Consider the following 23,176-nt stretch of genomic DNA (forward strand, 5'->3'; position numbering starts at 1 on the left):
AAGTGTAAAACATGTGTTTTATATCTGATAATACAGGGGAAGTATGCTTACTACCATAAGTAACTAAAACACAATAAAATCAAACAGTCCTCTCCTTCTTTTAGGCCATATATATCTTGGAAAAGTAGTTTTTCTAGGTATCTTCACAGGCAAAAGTTTTGGTGTGAAAATTAAGAGGCATAAAAATGAAAAGCCTTTTAGAGACAGAGCTTTGCTAGGAGCTCATCTGCTCTGTGTGTTCCTCTCACATCTCTCAACTGTGCAGCCGTGTTATGCAACACCAAATATTTGTTGAAAAAAAATCAATCAATGGCTTGCCTCTGGAAATATGAAATGTCTCAGTTCTGTGGGGTGGTTGACAATACACAAAACAGCCTAAATACCCGAACCATGTTTAACACCTATATTTATTTTCTGTGAAGAAATTTTAACAACAGCAAAATGTTTATGTGAAAAAAGATATGATACCCAAATGGCTTAGTGTCCTGTACTTCAAATAAATCGAGCTATCACATCAGTGTTTTAGCCAGGGGACACATTTTTTATTCAATCCCAACTTACGCACATAAATAATCGCATGGTCTAGTACTACACTCAAAGGAATTTTTGGTTTTTATTCCAAATAAGAATGAAGTTTCATTAATCCAAATCACCCTAGCAGGCTACCTGGAAGGCCACGTCACTGGCCGGAAAACAAAATTTGAATCAAACCTTTTAATCAAAATAGAAAATAAGATAAAATACTCAAATAAGTTCTCCTTTTGCATTTGAAAACAGAAACAGCTGCTGAAGCAGTGAGTGGCTTTCCTTCTGAGTTCATCAAAAGGGGAGCCAGACGTTGATCTGATGGCCTCTGTGTTGCTCTTATTGTAAAAAAATGGAAATTACTGCAAGTTTTCATGGTCATGATATGTGGCTAGGGAAGGATTAACTGCCTAGACGAAAATGGCATAAAGAAAATATGTCCAAAATGCATGAATTCCTACCTAATGCCTGTAATATTAGAGGATGGTTTCTGTTATAAAAGACACAATAAGAACTAATGTGTTTCAATATAACTTTCTAAAAGAAAAATAATTTAATATCAATAGGTCATTTATTCATTGTTTTGAAATTCAAAAATGAATCATATTTTCACTTCTCTTTTTCTAATACATAGTAATTTAGGAAGGCATAGTTTAAACAAGATTATGGCTGCTGTCTTTCCCTCCGGCTCTTTGTTTTTTTGTGGCTTGTGGTGTCAAGACTAACTGAAAGTTCTTTAATTAGTCTTCTTGGACACAAGCCTCCCATTTACTTCAGTGGGAGGTTTCTTTGCATAAAACCAGTGGTTTGTGTCCATCAGAGCCTTTTGACTGCTTTCCTTTGATTAATCAGAAAACTAAAGCTAAGTCTGAATACCATTTTTCTAAAGAATGAATGGGCATAATCTCTTACAGCTTTCATGAAACCAGAAGGATTAATCCTTCAATCCAGTCCCATACTCCACTTCAAGTATTTTCAATTACTTGGCACCATTGGAGGTGACGTCCATGGCTCAGTAAGAAGGCTACTGCTGGCATAATGGTTTCTCCATGTCTCAGCACATGGTCTTGGCATTAATAATCCATCATGAAATGATTTGCAGTGCACAAGGGTGACATTTGATTATGTGAAAAGCATTGCAGGAATGAGCATGTAGGCTCTTACTGGCCAACTGCTGGCAAAAACATGATGAAATGTTATATGGTGAAAATAACATTTAAGATGGTTTCTGAACTGACAAAGAAAAGGGTAAGGATGTTGCTTTAGGAGAAATTTTTTTTCTTTTTTCTATTTCCTGGTTTTCCTTTCTCAAATCATATTTTGGAAGGCCAAATGGGTTAAGGGACCAGATTTGTCAGCCAATCACCCAAACACATTTTCAAAACATTTGATTCAGGAAATTCTGCATCTTTTAAAGCAACGATGTTAACAATCCTCCTGAGAACCTTAAAATATAATGATTTAAACATAAGGTAAAGGAGACTCTGAAATGATTAGAGAAATCACCAAGAGGCTTCCCTATTGAAGAGTTCAGTTTTCTCATTTTGTCTTCTATTTTTTAAAGACCACAAGGAGGATGTTGAATGTACTATCTAGGGGAAGCCCTATCATTTTAAGTAGAACTTTATGAGATGATTGGGAAATTCATAATTCTCAGTGTAGTGAAAGCAAAAAACAAAAACAAGAAAATTTGAGTTTCTTAAACTCCTGTGCTCTAGACCCATGCACTGATCTGTCATACACATTATATTCTAGATAGATTATAATGAATGTACTTATTACATAAGGACAGACATAATGAACACTTGGGTGAGAGGATGGCCAAATCTTGCTTATTCATGGGCATGGGTATAGGGTGGAAGGAAAGGTATTACACATAAATTAAAGTCAGAGAGACTTAGATGGTTTTTTACAATAATATTTTTAAATTAAGCCACAGATATGAACATAATAATATTATCTGATTTTAATGTTTCTGACTTTTCCTTGCCAGCCCACCATCTTATAGTTAGGTAAAATACCTTATTTGATATATTGTATTGCATATAATAATATATATACTATTTTATATATCAATGAAGAGTGATCGTATACAATAATGGACAAATATAAACTTCAGTGATTTCTTTAAGTTTATTTATTTATTTTTGAGACAAGAGTGTGAGAAGGGGAGAGGCAGAAAAAGAGAGAGAGAGAGAGAGAGAGAGAGGGAGAGAATCCCAAGCAGGCTCCACACTGTCAGTGTAGAGCCCAACATGTGGGTTGAACTCACAAAGTGTGAGATCATGACTTGAGCCTAAATCAAAAGTTAAATGCCTAACCTACTGAGCCAGCGAGGCACCCCTAAACTTCAGTGATTTTTGAGATTTTTTATTCATTCATTTAGCTATTCCTTCAACAAAATTTATTAGGCATTACTATATGCAAAGCACAGTGCTTGGAGTCATAGGGATAGGATACAGAGCCTATCTCTGAGGCATTTACATTTTATTATAGACTGTGCATATGCATATAAGTATATGCATATAAGTAGTAGCTAGAAGAGGTCAAGATATAAATGAAGAACAGTTGGGCTGAAGCATTGAGTGTCAGAAGAGGAATTCAGGGAGATAAAGTTGAAAGGGAAAGTTGGGGTCCAGTTTAAGGAATTTAAACTTTAATAAGAAGGTAATAGGGAGCCACTGAAAACCTTTTTTAAATTTTAATTTTGAAATAATTGTAGACTTATAGAAGAGTTTCAAAGATAATACAGAGACTTCCCAAAACGTAGTCAATATCATCTAAGTTTTTTTAATATCATCTAAGTTTTCATGTTTTTCAGTATAATTGTTTATGTAGTATTCTTATATTATACTCCTATGATTGCATTCCTTTTATCATGCTTAGTGTAGTATATGCTTTGTATTGTTTCTTACTCAGAAATGCCAAAAATGTTTTTTATTAATCTTTTCAAAAGAATAGTTCAGTTTTGTTGACCAGGTTTGCCATTTTTTGCCCTATGACATCAGTTCCTCCAAACCTATCTTACATACAAATTCAATCTACATTAAAATAAAACCAAAAACTAAAACCCAAACCAGTGAGATCAATTACAAATCTAGTATCAAAAAAAAAGGCTCTTGATCCATCTGTTAAGCAGAATATTTTCTCTAAGTCCCACGGAACTCTGTGATTCTTTCATCATGATCCTGTTTGGAATATGGTAGGCCATTTCCATATTATAGAAATTTTACATTATAGAAATGTAAAATAAATTTTCATTTCTATATGAAAATTTGTGACTTCTTTAACTCAAAGAAAATTGTTTCTGTTATATATTTATTCACCACTATTTCCTTTGTCTCTTTCTAGAACCCTTATGAGATTAACGTTTGCCTCCAGGATTTATCCCCATATCTCCTGTATTAATTTTTTTCCCATCTCTTTGTCTTTTTGCTCTATGTTGTAGAACATTTACTTTACTAATAAAATTTTTACTTTGTCATCCTTTACTAATTTGGCTGTGACCTATGTCTACTCATCTATTTACTCCTCTTTTATTTATTTATTTTTATTATTCTAATTTGGCAACCATATTTTTAAATTTCTTGTTCCCTGCCTTTGTTTCATAGCTATTTCAAGGATAAATATCTTTCCACAATTTTCTGAGGATTCTCACTGGAATCCTCTCTTATGTCATCTGTTGCTTGAATTCTTTATATTCTTATGTTTGTTTGACTTGGCCTTTCTCTTCTGTTTTTAGTTTTCCTCAGATGTTTGGTGGTCTTTAGACCATTTACATTCATGGACAAAGAGATTCATTCAGGTGGCTGGCAAGACCTTGTTTTGTGGCTGAGTAGTTCTGCCACAGAGCAAGTTCTGCCTAGAAGGTCTCCTCTGAATGAGAAGTCTGATGGAAGCTCTGTATGAGTAGGCAGACTTCACCTTAGAATGCTCAATGATGGGCCCGCAGGTTCACATGATTTGGGAATCCCTTTCTCAGTTGCTGCCTTTCTTCCCCTTCCCCTCTCCCTCATCCTTGTCTAAGTATCTGTGGTTATGTTAAACTCTGTTTTGAGGCTTCTAGACCTGCCTTCAAATCATCTTCATTAGGCAACTCACTGTCATTAGTCAGAGGTCAAATAGAGGTCCACTGTTGATCAATGTTCAGGGTAGGAGAAAGCAAGACCTCCGTAGCGGGCTGGGCCAGAAGTTTTGAAAACAGTTCCTGAAAATTACTGTCATGCTACTGTCAGAATAATCCTTCTGAAACACATTTGAATGTATCAGTCTCCTGCTCAGAATCCTTCAGGGGTTCTGATTGTATACAGAATAGAACCTGTTCTCCTTTGCAAAGTATGAAGAAAATTTATGGTTTGATATGAGTGCCTATTCCATCATCTCCTACCATTTCCCTGCCACAGACACACTTAGGTTTCCCAAAGTCTGAAAGTGCTTGTGGTTTTCTCTTCCTCCAGGCCTTTCCACATACTGTTCTGTATGCTAGGAATGCCATGTCCCCTGTATTGACTGGCAAAGACACCCTCATGGTTTGGGTCTATTTATTAGACTCACTCCATAAAGGTTTGAAATAACAAGTAATAGATACACAGTAGCAGGATAAAATAAATGAGTAAGGCACACTAGGTGCAAAGGGAGAGTAAAGGTAGAAATATAAATAATATCAAGTATAATGTTAGTCCTTAATTATGTGACATTAAGTTTTGTAGACTCACACTGCAAAGAGGTACACTGTAAATTTGCCTCTGGGGTTCCTAGTTGTCAAACCTAAGAGGGAAACTTGAATGCTTGTTGAGCATATAGTTCATAAACTATAATTAAAGCATTTTTGCCAGTTATGGAAAATTGAGAGAGAAAGTTACTGCATTAAAGGAGTACTTAGAAAGGTGATTGGTAAACTGAGAAGTTTCTTCTTTATGCTTTCATGACCCTCATCTATAACTATTTGATTACTATAATTTTTTTGCACACTTATTTCTCCAAGGTATGGACTATATCCTCATCACTTGGCCCAATGCTTGATATTTCCTAGTCAATGAGTATTTGTCATATACACTGGACAATCATAAGTTGATGGTTAATATAGGCAATGTTTTTGTGTGAGTTGATATACAACTAGAAATGCATCATCATTTATGTTAATCATAAACAAAATAAAGATTTAACCAACTAAAAGAGCCTTTATAATAATTACCAAAAAATACTTAGAATACCTGGTATGTGCATATAAGTATATTGCATATATATCAGATATGACTCCCAACTAACACCACGGATATTATTCCCCATTTCAAAATCAGTGAAATCAAGAAGTTAAAATCAGCTTCCCAAGGATATACAGTTATTCAGAGGCAGAAGTTGGGCTTAGTACAAGTGCCTGAACTCAGACCTGTGAGTCTCAACCTTTGCTGTTGGTTGGTGCTTTGGTGTGTAGTAGATTGATTAGCATTTGATTACAAAATTGATGGAAGGCCCCTGATGGAAGGACTTTGCAAGAGTTTCCTTGTTCTGTATGGTTTATTCTAAAATATTCTGAGGGGAAAGGCAGCAGCTATCAGCAAATAAAATGCTATAAAATTAATTTTCCACAAAGAAACATCACGTAATTTAAAACACTTACATTTAAAAAAATTGGAAGACCTGACCAAACTGTATATATAATGGAATATGACACAACTTATTTTTCACTACGACCAAGAAAGCTTATAATGTTACCATTTTATAAAACGACTTACTCTCTTAACCCAATTAACTTTTCCTGACCAATTTATGGTTGTTTCTTACCTGAAAGTTGCCAAAACAGCTTCCCCCTGGGAGGGTCACATAACTCACAAAGGGCGGTCCTGGAGATGGCAGTGACTCATAGACCACCACGCCTTCACTTGGGAATGCAGCCCTCTGCTGCTGCTTGCTTTCCCAAAATTCCTGTAACATTGACACAACATTCACTGAAAAACACAAAAAAACACAATTGGTTATTAAGGAAGGATGTACTCTGGCAAAAACAAAATTTTATTTGCATGCTGGATTGTGTAACATGTCATTTCCAATTTAGGCAGAACAGTATGTACTGTGGGAGTGGGAGGGAGTGCTTTCCTATTTAGTGCAAATGTGTTTATCTCTTTATGAGTATGGCTCAAGTGGTTTGGTACCCTAATTCTAATAATGTTGCAGTATATTAAGTTTACTTTATAAATTAATTTTTAATATCAAATTAAAAACGTCACTCTTCTTTGAAAATTTGTTTCAATAAACTTTGTTTAGAGCTATGGTTATCCATGGCCCCTGCTCCCTTTCTCATAGATTCTTACACTTACAAAGTGAAAGCCAAATTTGGAGGTAAAGATATAAACAATGCGATTTCAATTGGGACCCACCTAGTATAAGATTTAAGAGGAGAAAGGCAGAAAGAAGAAAACTCTTTCATGCTCCTCTCCATCCCAATCTAAAGGAGAATGAAAGGCAATTGTGTAATAAGCAGGAGGCTGGAAAAAGCCATAAGTGAAACTAATAACATGGAGACCTTGTTAAGGACTACGTCTGTTAGATGACTTCAGAAAACATAGTAATGGCTATAGCCATGTGTTTTAGATTAAATGACCTGTGATAGCCTGCAGAAGTTTCAGATCAAATTTGGTTGGTTTGTTTATCCTGTACTGCAAATTGAATTGTGGAAATTAACAAGGATAATAGAATTGTAGCATCAAAAGAGACCTTACAGGTCATGCAGGCAAAGTTCTGCCTAATGTAGGAATGTCTTACACAACACTATTGACAGCTGCCTATCTGGCTTGCGCCTTAACATAGGGAAGGAGCTGGCACTTGGCACACCTTGAGGCAGCCCGTTTCAACTTTTAATGGTTCTGTGAAAAGATCCTTTTTGGGAGTAAGCTGAAATCTGCTTTCCTGTAAGGTTCCTGCAAGTGGTCTATTTCTCATTTCTGGGGCCTCACAGAAGTTTATCCCCTTATCCACATGAAAGTCCACCACATGCATGAAGGCAATATAGGACATCTGTTGTTTTTGACTGCCTGGCATTTGCTTCCCCTCTTTGTGGGAATAGCATAAAGGTTTTCTTTAAACAATCATCTTTCCTTCAACCATGTCTTCTTCAGGGTTGAGGGATGGAGATTTGACCAAAGCCAAGTCATTTAGAACCAATGAGTGCAGGACTTCTGTTGGAAATGTTCGAAGACCAGATTCTCCCCTTTTTCACTAGGTTGCTGGGAGGATAGGAGGTAAGTGTGGCACTGCCCAAGCAAGGGAGAAACGTGGCTGAGAAGAAAGCCAACACAGAGAAGTGTAAAACCAAGAGATGGAGAAAGAAAAACTAAGTTCCAAAGAAATACTTTGAGCCCCTGAGTCAATGAATCTGCTTTTTCCTTAAATCATTTTGTATTGGTGTCTTTCACTTGTATATGAAAGTATACTAATACAGACAACTCTCAGGTTTCCTCAAGTTCTGGATTAAATAGTTTTTGTTCTTCCAAACAGTCTTTGCATAATATTGTGCCTATGTCCTTTGCATTCTCCTAAATACATTCCTAACTGTGCTTCAAAATGTTGGGCTTCAATAGTTTTCAGGGAGTCAGGAAAGTCACAGAGTTTAACCTGGAGGCAAAAACAATGCACAACCACCTTCTAAGTTGTTTACTAGAGCATGTGGCACCTTTACCTCATTCCTAGGTCGTGGATCAGTTTCATAGTGTGCAGTTCAGGCAAATTCTCAAGATGCCTAAGGAATCAGATGCCTGTGTATATTTTAAAACTGTAATGGTTAGTATTTAAGAAGTGTTTTGAAAAACAAAAAGGAAAACATAAGACTATCAGAGGGTGTAGGTGAATTAACTAAAAAGTACATGTTGAAGTGGTCAAGGTGAGATTGGTCATTACAGAGTTTTTCATTTATTCAAAAATATTTGAATAATATTTTCTACCAGTTGATGTACTTCTAAATAGAACTTTTATATCCTAAACTGTATTTTTGCTACTCATCTTCCCTGGCCTCCCAGCTCTAAGAAAGCAAGGATTTTTGAGCTTTCTGGTTTGCATTTCTACTTGCATGTGACCACCAGAATTCAGCAGGATGTCTTAAAGACTGAAGCCTAAAACAAAAGCCAGTAAACTGTTGCTCTGATAGTCCACAAGGCACAATAGACTGCTATTTTAAGTCAGTTCATTGTTGGATGAATTTAAGCTGAGAACTGAAGTTGGAAGATGAAGACTCATGATAGTCTAGGTAAAATGAACACAAGAATTTTGGCATGCAAAGCTATGTGGATTAAAGAGTTCAAAGGTATGTAATAAGTAGATTTCTATATGAATACGAGTAGCAGTTTTCAAATTTTTCATTCTGCAACCTTGGAAGACTTCTTTGATAGTTCTGTGTATGTCATCACCTCTAAAGAGTACAACATATGTACATGCACACACACAATCCATCTTTCTATCTCTATCTCCTCTTGTCGACTGGAAAACCTGATGAATGGAGTGCAAAGGGAAGAAGGCCAGCTTGCTATTTGAAATTCCAAAGAATCAGTATAGCAGAGGATACTCTATTTATGAAACATATGATCCTTTATTTTTTTGAAGTAGTAACAACAAGGTTTATGGGCAATGTCAAAGGAAATGCAAGCAGAGGCTTAAGTTCTGCTGAAGAAAACCACCCAAGTTTGAGGATAGGCCTCACTACACAATTTAGTCCCTAGCCACAATTGCCCTTTGATGCTCAGCTAATGATCCTGTCTCCCTTATTACAGAAAAAAATTGGGCTACCAAGCATGTGATATCCATCCCCACATCTAGTGACCCATCTGCTCAAGTGCCCAGATCCACATTATTTCTTCCAGTCTCAAATGGCATTGTTCTGGTAGTAATTCTCTTCACCTCCTATTTTTAAAGGTTTCCTCTTTATTCACAACTTCTCAGCAGCCATAGGCATGCTCAAGATAATGAATCAATCAATCAGTCAATTAAATGAAACACTCAACCTTGGGACTATTTTTGGCTATTAGTTATTAATATTTTCCTGTTGTGGCTAAGCTACTAGAAAGAATATCTTATATTACTATCTCTGATTCTTTATCTTCCATTCATTTTTAACCCTCCACAATCTGACTTTATTCTTCTGCACTTTATTCTGCTGAAACTGCTCTAGCAAATATCAACAAATCTTAATTTTCAGTTCTTATGTATTTGACCTCTAACTGTATTTGACATAGCTGGTCAGTTTCTTCTAGAAATGTTCATATCTCTAGTCTTTTCTGACAGTATTCATCCTGATTCTGCTTTTCTATTTTTAACCATTTGCTCTCAGTTTCTTTTTTGGGTTTCTCTTCCTCCGTTACCCCTCACGTTGATCTGAATAAAAATCTTGTCTTTTCTTGCTTTCTACCATTTTCCTTAAATGACAGAACCTAGCTCCATGACTGCATCTACCATAATATAAGCCAACGGTTCCCACACCATTCTCCTATAGCTCCAACTTTGTTAATAGATACTTGCTTATTAGATGTCACACAAATTCAACATTTTCCAAACTCAACTAATTTTCTTTCCCAAAAACTCTTCTCTTCCTCCTGAAGTATTTAGAAAGTAATATTATGACCTACTCAGTCACCTAAATCAAAAACCTGGCAGGAACCTTAAATTTCATGTCCTCTTTCCATTCTAATAAATGCCCAAGTTTTACCAATTCCATATCCTAATGTCTTGCATAATCTCCACTTCCTCTCAATCTGTACTGCCATTGCTGCATTGGTTCATATCTCATCCAGTATACCATAATATCCTCCTGACTTCCATTATTCTCCTATCCAACCCATCCTCCAACTGTTTCCAGGGTAATCTTCTAAATCTCACGGTTCATGAAATCATTAACATTTTTTTTTTTAATTTTTAACGTTTATTTATTTTTTATTTGAGAGAGAGAGAGAGAGAGACAGAGTGTGAGCGGGGAGGGGCAGAGAGACAGGGAGACATAGAATCTGAAGCAGGCTCCAGGCTCTGAGCTGTCAGCACAGAGTCTAACTTGGGGCTTGAACTCACAAACCACAAGATTATGACCTGGGCCGAAGTTGGATGCTTAATCAACTGAGCCACCCAGGCGCCTCTCATTCACATCTTCTTAAAATCCCTCTCTGAGTCCCTCATTACCTATAAGATAAATAACTCCTTGGCAAGGCATAGAAGACTCCATGTCTTGATACTCTCTTGTTCCATACAAGCCACCTCCCTCCTCTCTCCTCAAGACACCTTCCAGGCCCCTTACACTTCCTTGAATTTTATGTTAATGGCAAGCCTCTTACTTCCATTCCTCTTCTTAGAATGCCCTTTTCCCCAGTGGCTGTTGACTTCTTGCATGGTCTAGTTATCTTTTAAGATTCACTTTCAGCATCAACTACTTAAAAATAAAAACAAAGCCAAAATAATCACAAAATCCTTGTTTCAAAAACTTCAATTCTCTGAGAAGCAGCATGGATATCACTTGGGGACTGGTTAGAAATGCAGGATCATAGGCCCGACCCCAGGCCTAGTGAACCAGAATCTGCATTTAAAAAAAAAAAATTTTTTTTAACCTTTATTTATTTTTGAGACAGAGAGAGACAGAGCATGAACTGGGGAGGGTCAGAGAGAGGGAAACACAGAATCTGAAACAGGCTCCAGGCTCTGAGCTGTCAGCACAGAGCCCGTCGCGGGGCTCGAACTCACGGACCACGAGATCACAACCTGAGCTGAAGTCGGACGCTTAACCTACTGAGCCACACAGGTGCCCCCAGAATCTGCATTTTTAACAAGATTCTCAGGCAATCTGATGCACATTAAAGTTTGAGAAGTCCTGTTATAGGAAGCAGTTGCTATTCTGATATCCATGTGTACCTATTATAAGCCAGGCACTATGCATTTTCTCATTTACTCTTTATTTTTTTTAATGTTTTTATTTATTTTTGAGACAGAGAGAGACAGAGCATGAGCAGGGGAGGGGCAGAGAGAGACAGAGACACAGAATCTAAAACAGGCTCCAGGCTCTGAGCTGTCAGCACAGAGCTTGACGTGGGGCCCAAACTCGCTGACTGTGAGATCATGACCTGAGCCAAAGTCAGACGCTTAACCAACTGAGCTACCCAGGTACCGTGTCTCTTTTAATCTTTATAACATCCCCTACAATTGGGTATTATCATCCACAACTTATAGATTAGACATTAAAGATGCTCAAGGTACAATCAAACAGCTACTAAGTCTTAGACTTGGGATTTTTAACCTAGTGCTGTCTGAGTTTATAATCTATGCTCTTTGTTCATTCTGAGACACTCTCTAATTATGGCAGAGTTTAGGTTGTTTTCATGTGTGCCTACCTCTACTGAAGACAGTGCTCTTTAGAGGAAGAATTACATCATTTTTTCTTTCCACTAAGTCTGGAACATAGTATGAGCATAATTAATATTAGTTGAGTATTTGAATATCATCAAAGCATAAAAGATATGCTGCATTTGTGAGGCTGTTGGCAATGTGAGGCTCTCCACAAGAATTACCTCACCTATGTTTTCCCAGGGGGCATTTTTTTTTTTTTTTTGACACGTTCTTGATAAAGTCAAATAAAGCAAAGGCCAATATTTGTATTTTTTCATTCAGGTTATATGACATGTTCCCAGCTTGGAACTGTCATAATGAATGAGCAGCCAGGATGTGAACAGGTATCCTGATGACCAATCTTCAACCAACACTTTGCTCTGGTTTAAAGCAACGGTGTAAATACCCACTGATTGTATACCTCAGAGAGGGCAGTGACTGGGCCTCCCATTCTAGTCCCTTCTTTCAAGTAAGGATGACTAACAGAGAAACAAGAGGAAGAAGAGGAAATGATAAAAGACTGATGAGGAGCTTGGACAGGCTTCCTGGGCACAGGGCCATGAGCAAAAGCCAAGGTCAATTCTCTGCCTGATTATGCCCTCCATCTTAATGTCAAGAAGCTATAGTTTGGAACATATCATTTTTGGTTATGCATTATTCCTCTCAAAGTTTAGTAAAGTTTGTTTTGTTTTTTTTAACTTTCTACTTTGTTTTAATGGACACTAAAGAAAAAGGTCTTTATCCACAGCCAAGACAAGATAAATTGGTCATCCACAGTGAATCTGGACACAGTATGAGAGAGGTAGTGCATCCTCAGCTAGACTGGGATAAGGTAGATGGTTAACAATTTGCCTAATGCTGGAGTCAAGACAAACTGAGCAGCCCTACTAGTTCACGGTATAATACCCACAGGTCATCAGTGGTTTTATGTTTTTCAAGGTAACTGATGTTAAACTGGTAAAATTACTACAAAGAAATAGAATATCAAATGGCTGAGACTAGGGGTGTGAGAGGAGTAGAAGGAGAGAGAAACGTTGGGGAGGGCCTAAGAATAATAGCATGAAATTTAGTTCTTTTTTGTGACTTCTATCAGATTATAACATCTGAGAGTAAAGAAAGGAATTAAACCTCTGAATTTACTGTGCACATCAAACTTCTTAATCCTTTGCATTTCCCCAAATTGCTTTCTCGGACACAAGTGATTGACCCTGATATGGACTAAATATTTGTGCCTCCTACCTATCCTTCCTTCCCCAAATCACCAAATCCATATGTTAAAGACCTAACCCCCAGGATGATAGTATTAGAAGATGGGGCTTTGGGGAGGTAATTAGGTTTAAATTAGGTCATTGGGTTGGGGCCCCCATGATGGGGTTAGTGCCCTTATAAGAACAGAAAGAGACGCCAGAGCTTCCTATTTTGGCGATGTGAATATACAGCAAGAAGGCAGCCATCTGCAAGCCAGGAAGAGGTCTATCACCAGGAAGCAAATATGCTGAAAACTTGATCTTGGACATCCCAGCCTTCAGAACTATGAGAAAATAAATTTCTGTTGTTTAAGCCAACCAGTCTATGGTATTTTGTTGCAATAGCCTGAACTAACATAAACCACTTCGGAAGTTTTGATTATTTTGTGTATCAACAAGACAATTTGCATTGTAATTTATAGGCATTATTAGTATGGCTACTTTCTTTGTCATTGTGTTTTGAAATTTGAATATGACAGAGTTTTCAGAGTGGCAATTCTATCTCCAAAAAAATCTTTCATAAATGAGGATTTCATTTTTCCCTTCCTCAAGCTTTCTTTTTGATTATAAAAAGATGAGCATTAAGGATTTCACAGAAGGCAGATGACCAGTGAAGACATCCAACCATGTGGAATACCTTTACCATCCAACCTTTGATCTTTTCTATAGAAACCCCCAATCAGTTTCAGCAAAGCAGTGTCTTTACTTGTTCCTGAACATATAGTTCTTATTTTTTACCTGTCCTTTGGTTCAAGTTCTCCCAGGAGTGTTGTTTCTGCTCCTCCCCTCTATCCATCCAACTTACTCCCATACTTCAGAGGAAATACCACCTATTCTATCATGCCTTACTCATGGGTTCCAGCCCATATGGATCTCCTTTCCTGAGCTCTCATTCCATTAGTGGCCTTGTGTCTTAGCACTTAATCTCCTCTAAACCATGCTAATGAAATGGATGTGGTGTTCCAGGCTAAACTGATAAAGTCAGACTTGGCTGGACTTCTTTCTGGCTAGAGGAATGAAATGCATTCATCTTACAGAATACAGTTTTCTGTTATTTAACTCACAGCAGACTGTGAGATTCTGGAGGGCAGGGACTCTGGTTCATTCTTTTCTGTAGCCTTCTTGGTATACACCACAGGGCTATTCATCTGGAAGCAATTGTGGAATTCACTTGGGATATAAGAAAACTCTACCTTTCTGAACTATTTGAGTGCAACTGAATGACTGTGTAGAAGGTAAGTGAAGTCACTAAAATTCCTAGAGAGGTCAAGACTTCCTTCTAGAATAGGAGGTTTCATGTATGAACCACTGTGGTGCTCACACAGCATGGATATGGTGGTGGCAGCCATGCCTCAGCTGGAGATGGTGGAGTAGGGGCAGAAAGATGAAGCCTGGTCAGAGTAGACACATGATTGTTACTCACTTTGTAACAAGGTCTTCACTTTCTTAAAAAGTAGAGTTTAGGAAGCCCCTGAATAGAGATGGTAAGTAATTTTGTCTTGGAGTGCCAACTCAAACACGCTTACACTGACTTGCCTAGAGCAATGTGTTGAAAAGGATTTGAAAGTAGCTTCTGGCATTAGTGGAACATAATTAACCAGCAATGTGTACTGACTGGCATAGTTTATCTGATGACCATGACCTTGATGATATGGATTTAAAAAGAAGTTCATAACAGGCTTCTTCCCATAACAATTTACAGTTTGATTGCAGAAATAATACATGATAATATAATTGGTGAAGAAAATATTACGAGTGCTACATTGTAGAACAGAGATGTTTTTAAAGTAATATTTAAAACCTAAAAATTTGTGGCACAAGAATTCAATCCACACGGGGAAAGCAAATGAATGTAGACTGAAAAGTTCAGGAAAAGTCTGCCCTGGAGGAAGGCCTAAGCTGAGCCACTTCAGAAGAATGAGATATAGACCATGATGAGAAAGAAGCTGTGCTCTCCAAGGAGTAAGGATGGCTTGACAAACAGAGTAAGAAAAATAATGTGTCAGCCAAGGAATTGTTTAAGAGGGCATAGGAAAGGGTGCCATTAGGAAAGGGGTATGATTTGATAGGAGACAGGGTAAGAGGACTTAGCTTCCTTTAATAACTGGAAATCAACCCCAATGTCCTAGTGCCCCAGCTTTACCCGAGTGGGTAAGAAAGGCAGGAGCACAGGGTCCCTTGCCCTTTGTCTTTGCCTAAGGTGCTGTGCTGCTTGTGGTGACTCCATCCATGAAGACACAAGCACAGACACTTGGAGAGAATGTATGGCTGCTCTTGGACATCTGAGTGAACCAAAGAGAGGGTTTCTGGGAGGAGTTTGGGCATAAAAATCTATGAGAAGTGGGTAGGAGATGAGGCAGGCGAGAGAGGGCTCATTCTGCAGCCTGGAAGAAGGACAAATCCCCTTCAGACAAGATCATCAATAACCAGACACTCAGAGGGCTTTTATCCTACAAATTTGGAGCTTGTCATTTTCACGGATTGGATGCGTGTGATGCAGATGCCAATAGGGAGAAATGATCTATGTTTTCATATGGGCATTTTGAGATGTATAGAATGTAAAGGCCCAAGGATTATAGAGCGTGTTATAGAAGAATCCTCAAATACAGACACTGGTTCAAACACAAAAAAATGTATACTGTGTCTTCTCTCTCCACCTTTTATCAACTGGCAGGCAGTTTACTCAGTAGTTAAAATCATGGAACCTGGAGTCAGAATGCCTGGGTTTGAATCCTGTCTTTACCAGTCAAAGGTACCTACTTAACTACTCCAGTTCTAACTGTAACATGCAGTACTTACTACACAGTTTCTGTTAGGCTTAAGTGGGAAATGTCAGAATAGAGCCTCACACATAGTAAGCACTAGAGCATTAGCTATTATTTGTGGTTAGAGAAGGTGATGGAAGAAAGAAAAAGGCATGATTATATGCTTGCATGTGGCATCTTTGAAACTGATTGTTCCTGGGTTGGAAACCATATCATTAAACATTCTAAAAAAAAGTCTGCAAGTCTGAAAATTCTCTAATTGTACACATTGTGCTATTTATTTCCAAAATATGCAATTTTGGAAATGCAATACCATTCAGAAATGGTAAAGGGAGGCCTCTTTTGATACTATTTGCTGGTAAAGACAAAGCTTCATAATAGCCAGAAAATAAATGGATGAAATGCTACATCTCAAAATCTGGAAACAGAGATGTTTGTCCATATTATTCACTTTATATGGATGCTAAAGGCAATACAACTGCTTTTAGCAAACATGACAGGGGCTAACTTTCACTTAAAATTAATGCTAATGACTGTTTATGTTTCAGGAAAATAGAAACATTATAGTTTGTTGCCCAGTTCAACTACCTAATATGAGATAAGTCCTAAGTGGAAAAGATTCATTTTCTAGCAAAAAGGGATCTTAAAAGTATGTTATAAATCTACCAGAAAAAAAGAACCAATTTCTTTTCTGCCTTACAGAGAAAAAATTCTAGCTGGGTAAAATATCACTTGCCAAAAACAGTTTAAGACAAATTGGAAAGGCTACCATTTAAGGATAAATCATTAAGAGGCTTTCAAGATGATTAACATATTTTTAAATTGATTCTCTGCCTCTAAACAGATGGATTTATGTTATGCAATATTTTAATATAATCTTTAATTAAATTAGCCTTAGCAGGTGATATTTTAAAATAAAGTTAATTAGTATTTTCTATTCTAGCAGTTCAATCACGTACAGCTTGCTCTTGCCAAATGTGATTTCTTAGTTTTTTTGAGGACAAATAGAAAAAGATCCCCCAAATAATCTAAGGGGCAAGCTCAAGGTGTGATGCCAATTTATGATTCATGCCAAATGGGTAGTAAAATGGGATACCTTTGGGTCTTGCATTTGGCTTGGTAAACTGCAGGACACTGACCAACAGACCTAGTTGTCTCATTATTTATAACCATCCTCAGGTTCTGCCAGGTTTTGATCTGGCCAGTGGAATCTTGCTGGCACAGCTTGTGTGTCAGGTTGGGTACAACGTGTAGGAATCCTGGGCCCCTTTTTCTTATGTGTAGACACTCTTTCAAAGGTAGCCACAGCTACACAGCAGGACTGAGACAACTTGGAGTATTACTTTGTTCCCAGGAGAGGAACTTTCTTTTAGGAATGCACTTGAATCAGTGCCTAGCTCCTTCAGCAGCTGGAAAGCCGGTTGTGTTTCTCCTTTTGTTGGCTTTTTCTTTTCTTCTGCTGTGGTCCCCATGCTCTTCCCTGAACATTTTTCTTGAAATGATCCTTTGGGTTGTTTTACAAAGTTAACCTCTTGGGAGATTGTCCAAAATGTACAAAAAAAGTATCTCATTCTTTTTGGCTTAATTTTGACCTTCAGAATTTAAAATTACTGAACTGTATATCATTTGGGGAGACATTTAAATGGCATTTATTTTGGGGGCACCTAGGTGGCTCAGTTGGTTAAGCATCTGACTTCGGCTCAGGTCATGATCTCATAGTTTGTGACTTCAAGCCCCACATTGGGCTCTGTGGTGACAGCTTGGAGCCTGGAGCCTGCTTCAGATTCTGTGTTTCCCTCTCTCTCTCTGCTCACACTCTGTCTCTCTTTCTCAAAAATAATTAAACAAAAATAAATAAACATTAAAAAAATTTTAAAGTAAATGACATTTATTTTTTATATCTTTGGAAGTACTGAGTCATTTTTTTAAAGAAGGCAAAGGGGAAAGACTATGAAGGAGCAAAAGGGAATCACAAAGACAAATTAAAATAAAATAAAAGATCATGAAGTATACCAGAATTAAACAGCATCAGCAGCATGCCTGAGTTCCCATGTGTGGTTTATATGTGCATCATGGTCAGATGATGTCATCCAATCACAAAGCTACATAGAATAAAAACCTGATGTAATCTATTTAATCAATCAGGAAGTATATATCTTTCTCATGTTCCATTAGGCACTGACATTACACTGTATTTAAGAGACTTTGTAGGACTATTAATTTTAGATAACTAATCAAAGATTAAAAAAAACACTGGTTGCTTTGCTGACCAATTCTGTTTAGTTAAAATGCTCAATCTGTGCAGATGTGGCTTTAGGTGTATAATGTACTTTTCCTAGGTATAGTCATTATAAGAATGCTTTCACGGGGCTCCTGGGTGGCTCAGCTGGTTATTTGGCTCTGGTCATGATCTTACGGCTCTTAGTTCAAGCTCTCCATCGGACTCTGTGCTGACCGCTCAGAACCTGGAGCCTGCTTCCGATTCTGTGTCTCCCTTTCTCTTGCCCCTCTCCACTCCTCTCTCTCTCAAAAGTAAATAAACATTTAAAAAAAAAAAAAGCCTTTCACGACTCTGCAATAGCTGTCTAACTAGGGTTTATGTAAAGTATGAGGCATAGACAGAGTTTGGCCCTAAAGAGCATGGTGCAAGGCCTTTGGTGACCCAGGGTTGAGGTTAGACCCTGAGGATGAATATAAGGATTGGTAATCTAAGTTATTGTGCCAATGTGGAATATGGAATGATTGGAGGTGCTCTACCATGACCAACCCCAGGCAGTGCTCTGGGGAAGTTGTTTGAAGAGGGTGTTTATTTCCAGAGTCCTTTTTTCCTCCATCCTATTTCATATGGTTGTCAGTTTAACCATGCATGCAATTAGGCTGTGTTTCAGGTATCACTGTATGATGTTTTAGAAGGTTCAGGTACAGTTTATTTTATAATAAAGGAGAACACCTGACAATAGGAAAAATATTCTCCTCTTTTTGTGAGGAAGAAAACAAATCAATCAGCAACCAAAAATGTCTTTGTGCACCTGCTAGGTGCCTGACCCTGTGGGAGAGCACATGGAAGTGCAAGGTATGGCTTTGCCCTCCTGGGACATCCAACCTAGGTGTGGACAAAAACATGCTAGCAAAGCTACAACTCATATTGCACAAGAGAAATGTAAACTATATAATATAGGCCATAAGGGTCAAAGGAGTGGTGACTAAATGACGGGTTCCCACAGCTGCCTGATGGGATGAGATCAAAATAGGGATCAACTGATTATCATCGCAGCAGGAAAAAAAAAAAAAAGCCAAACCATAATTCAAATAGCATTCCATGGACACAAAAGAAAGAATATAGAGAACTACAGGGAGTGTAATATTTTGTCAATATTATTGACAATTGTCAATATTAAACTTTCAATAAAAATCTTTTTATTTCTTTTTAATTTAAAATAAGATTGTTTTAACTACCTTGACAGACTAAACTTATATGAGCATTTGAACATGGAGGCAAAGAAGTAAGAGCCTTTGGGGTTAAAACTTCAATATGAAATGTATTAAATACAGAAGATTCTTTTATGAAAGGCTTCTAAAGTTGTCTTACATTTCTTAAATCAATCTGTAGCACATAATCAGTAAAACCGTATCATTTAAACAGAAAAATCATGACTTAGAAACTCACCCTTGTGCAGCTGTATCCTATTATGGGCTGTAACTTAACACATGAGTTTCAGAAGTTGTTAAAGTTGAGATCAGGCTAACAAATCTTAACTGCTACAAAAAAAAACCTATGTTGAGATGAGACAGCAGACCATGAAGAAGTTCTAGATTTGATCACAGGATGGATATAGATCATATTTTGTTTTGATTTGTTAAATCTTACTTATGTATTAAGAAATAAATGTATTAAGACAGATGGCCATTAAGTGATCAAGAAGCCACTTTTTTTTTTCCCCATTTTGAAAAGTTTTCCTCTGGGGCTGATACTTTTAGTATTTAAATTCTACCAAATGTATATATACTGAAAAAAGGGTTAGGAAACAGTGTTTATGCCACTGATAGCTGAACCAAAATCTGCATTTGTTTCTTAGTATAATTATATAATTGTTTCTAGTTGTATCCTGTAATAAAGTAAAATTAGCATTTCAATAGGCTTCAACAGGCTTCACAGTTTAGATGCTAAAATTATTGTAATTAAGATTCAATCATTAATCGGAAATAAGCTAGTGAGCAGTGAGATTTTTTTTAAACCATATTCTTTTAGGCACACTTTGTGGTGGAATGCAGTGCAATATGTGTAGAGATTTTACTGCATAAGTACCTTCATCCCTTACATCCTACTCCATTTCTTTCTGTGAAATGCAAAACCCATAAATGTATCATCAAATTTATAGATTTCAGATAACTCCACTAAAAAGCATGGGATAGAGAAAATACTTTACTCTTGAGAATTTTTGCTCTCTTGGGTTGCATACAGCCAGAACCATGATTACTAACATGGTTTTAATAACTTTATAGTCTGGTCCAATTTTTTCAAAGGGTAAAAATGAACCTTTTGAAGTATTCACCTATCTGATATAAATAAAACCTTTCATGCCGAAAAACGTTTCCCAAATGGAAGTTAATGCACCTCAAATACGTGAGACATTTCCTAATTGTGCAATGATTAGGAAGGAAACGTCTCATTTTTTCACGATGAAATTTGGGCGTAAAACATATTAATGAAATCTAACATCGCTTTATCAGTCAATGCTGGAAACTAACACATTCTCATGGCTTAAATGATAACTAAGACAGTTTTTTTAACAATCTATTTTAATAAAGTTTGACTTGATTTGGGCTTTCAGTTAAGTCAAAGTGATTTCTCACTACAGGCATGTTTATATTCACACATCTTGCATCTTGCCTGAATAGGCAAAAGGATTTTCGCCATTGAAAAAGTTAAATTCTCCCTAACTTAGCATGAGGAAGTGTGCCTCCAAAAGATGTCAATATAATATTTTTCCCAATGCAACATAAAACCATAAAGTTGCATAACTAATCTAGGATCACTGCTAACTCTGAAGACTCCCTGTTGCCTACACTTCTGCATCATTCCACCTGCCTTTACCACCTTGTCTCCACCTCCCCTAATGCCTTGTTCTTGTATTGCCTTAGCTTCTATGGACAAGCTGTTCTTTCTCATCAAACATGCCCTTCCCCTCTGACCCTCCTGTCATATTCCTGTTCAGATGTGCCTATTTAGTGGGTTCCCTCCATACTTCCAAAAGAGGTCATTTCAATCCTCCTCCCTTGTCCCCTCCCCCATTTTCCTATAACAGCACAAATGACATGGTTATATAACACCTCTAGGAGCCAATAGTTGTCTTGTAGTTTTGTAGTGGCTAAAGGTGAGGAATTGGAATACACTACTTGAATTCTGGCTGTATCACTCATTTAACAGTATGACCTTGGGCAAGTCACCTTAACTTCATGAGACTCAGTTCCCTCATCTATAATTAACAATAGTACCTACATTACTGGTTTGTTGTGAATAAACGTTCCTAGCATAGTGCCTGTCATCACATGATGAGAACTTGATACCCTAGCATTACTATGCATGGATAAAGAGAGAGCCCAAAGATGGCAGATAAACATATTATGCTATTGTCATGTGAAAAGTTAACACTCAGAAGAATCTGAATGTTCAGCCATCTTGAAATCATGTGGATTTCCTTTGAGAAAGCACATGAGGAACTGTCAAACAGTGGTAAATAAATAGTAAGCTCGCACACACTCTCAAAAGAGCTGACAAGGGCTGCTCTTAGGATAGCTCATCTTTGGTTGTGACATATGATAAATGAAAAGAAACTGAATGTTACACAAAGCCAAGAATGGAAGGCAACATGGATATATGCCTTAATTTCTCAGCAAAGAGATTCTGTATGGTGGTGTAGAGATTCCTAGTGCTACTTGTTACAAATGTGAGACATTTAGGTAGTGGAGAACAGTCCAGTGTCAGCTTAGATGAGCAAATTTCAAATTTAGAGCTGACCTTATTTAAATGTCTTTGCATTGTTTTTTATTTGAAACGTGAAATAGGGGGAAACAGAAAAAAAATTGTTATGGAATTCATTTCTTTCCAGGAAAGAAAATTAAAAAAAAAATTGCAACTATTGCTGGATGAACACCTTGTCTAAAACAAATGAGAGATTTAGTTCATTGCAAAATGCCACTTGGGATGCTAAGAAAAGCATCCAAATAATATTTCTTTAAATGAATATAACTATCCCCATGTGTATCCATCTCAGACCAGAAAATTCTCTGGGTGCTTTTCCTGACCAACTTGAAGAGAAAATTCAATTTACAATTGCTTGTTTTTAAACAAACCAAAAGCCACTGAAGGCATAAAATTAATTGAATGATCATTTACATTCCTTGTATTATGTGTTTCTGAAGAATGAAGAGAAAAAAAAAACTTTCTTTGCATTTATAGAAATTAAGAAAAACATTTTTAGAGTATGTGGTGTGTGTGTGTGTGTGTGTGTGTGTGTGTTTTAATGCTCCTTTGTTCAACTGTTCTGGGTTTTAAAAATTCTTGGATTGGCTTTTCATCTTGCAGGAAAGCAAGGTAGCAATTTTTCTTAAGGATTTGGCAGTGATGTGCTCAAGTGCTTAGCCCTTTCCTTATAGCAGGAAGAGACTGGACTGGGTTGGGGGAAAGGGGGCCAGGAGTGACTAGGAGGAGAGGAGGCTGCTCAGAACCTGCTGTTCAAGGCTGATGGCAGCTTTTTACAAGCTGTGTAAAAGATGAGTGTGGTGGCAGCAGTTTTTGGGTGTGCCAAAGAAAATGAGTCCACGTGCTAAACTCTGGCACGTGCGTGATAGGTTGCCAAGGCATGGCATAACCCCCAGGCAGACTTTTGATGTCCTGCTCCAGAAAGTGTGTAAGCCTGTTCCCATTTATTCCATGAGGATGGTAAGTGGTTGGATGTTTCAATGTTATAAAAAACCGCTGGCATAGAAATTTGCCATTTGGCTTACTTTCATTTAGTCATTTTTCAGATTAGAAACACCTGAAGGGAGAGGATCAGCAGTTTAATACTCACACCTATTAAGCCATGCAAGCAGTTGCAGAGTACAGCTTATTCCAGGGTAAACAGGCAATGTTATCTGATCAAATTTGGGTTCTATGTTAAAGAATGAAATATATAAAATTGGACACTTCTTTATTTTTCCATAGAAAAGAGTTCCTGCAAAGGTCTGGATGACAGAACATAATGCATATTTTATTTTAACCCTTTTTCTATTTTATTCTCTTGGCTA

General features: G+C 37.3%; 1 protein-coding gene across 1 annotated transcript in view; it reads right to left on the reverse strand.

The window, feature by feature from the left end:
• The window catches only part of LIX1 (limb and CNS expressed 1), a 59,240-nt gene that overhangs the window by 26,234 nt on the left and 9,830 nt on the right, over window positions 1-23,176 (reverse strand). Inside the window, exon 7 of the mRNA XM_047089549.1 lies at window positions 6,310-6,473. Coding sequence (XP_046945505.1) covers window positions 6,310-6,473 — 164 coding nt within the window. The remainder of the gene's footprint in view (window positions 1-6,309; window positions 6,474-23,176) is intronic.

This window comes from Lynx rufus, unplaced genomic scaffold, assembly GCF_022079265.1.
Source record: "Lynx rufus isolate CCGP_SWC_20201006 ecotype Redwood Valley unplaced genomic scaffold, mLynRuf1.p SCAF_1, whole genome shotgun sequence".
Classification (NCBI taxonomy): Eukaryota; Metazoa; Chordata; class Mammalia; order Carnivora; family Felidae; genus Lynx; species Lynx rufus.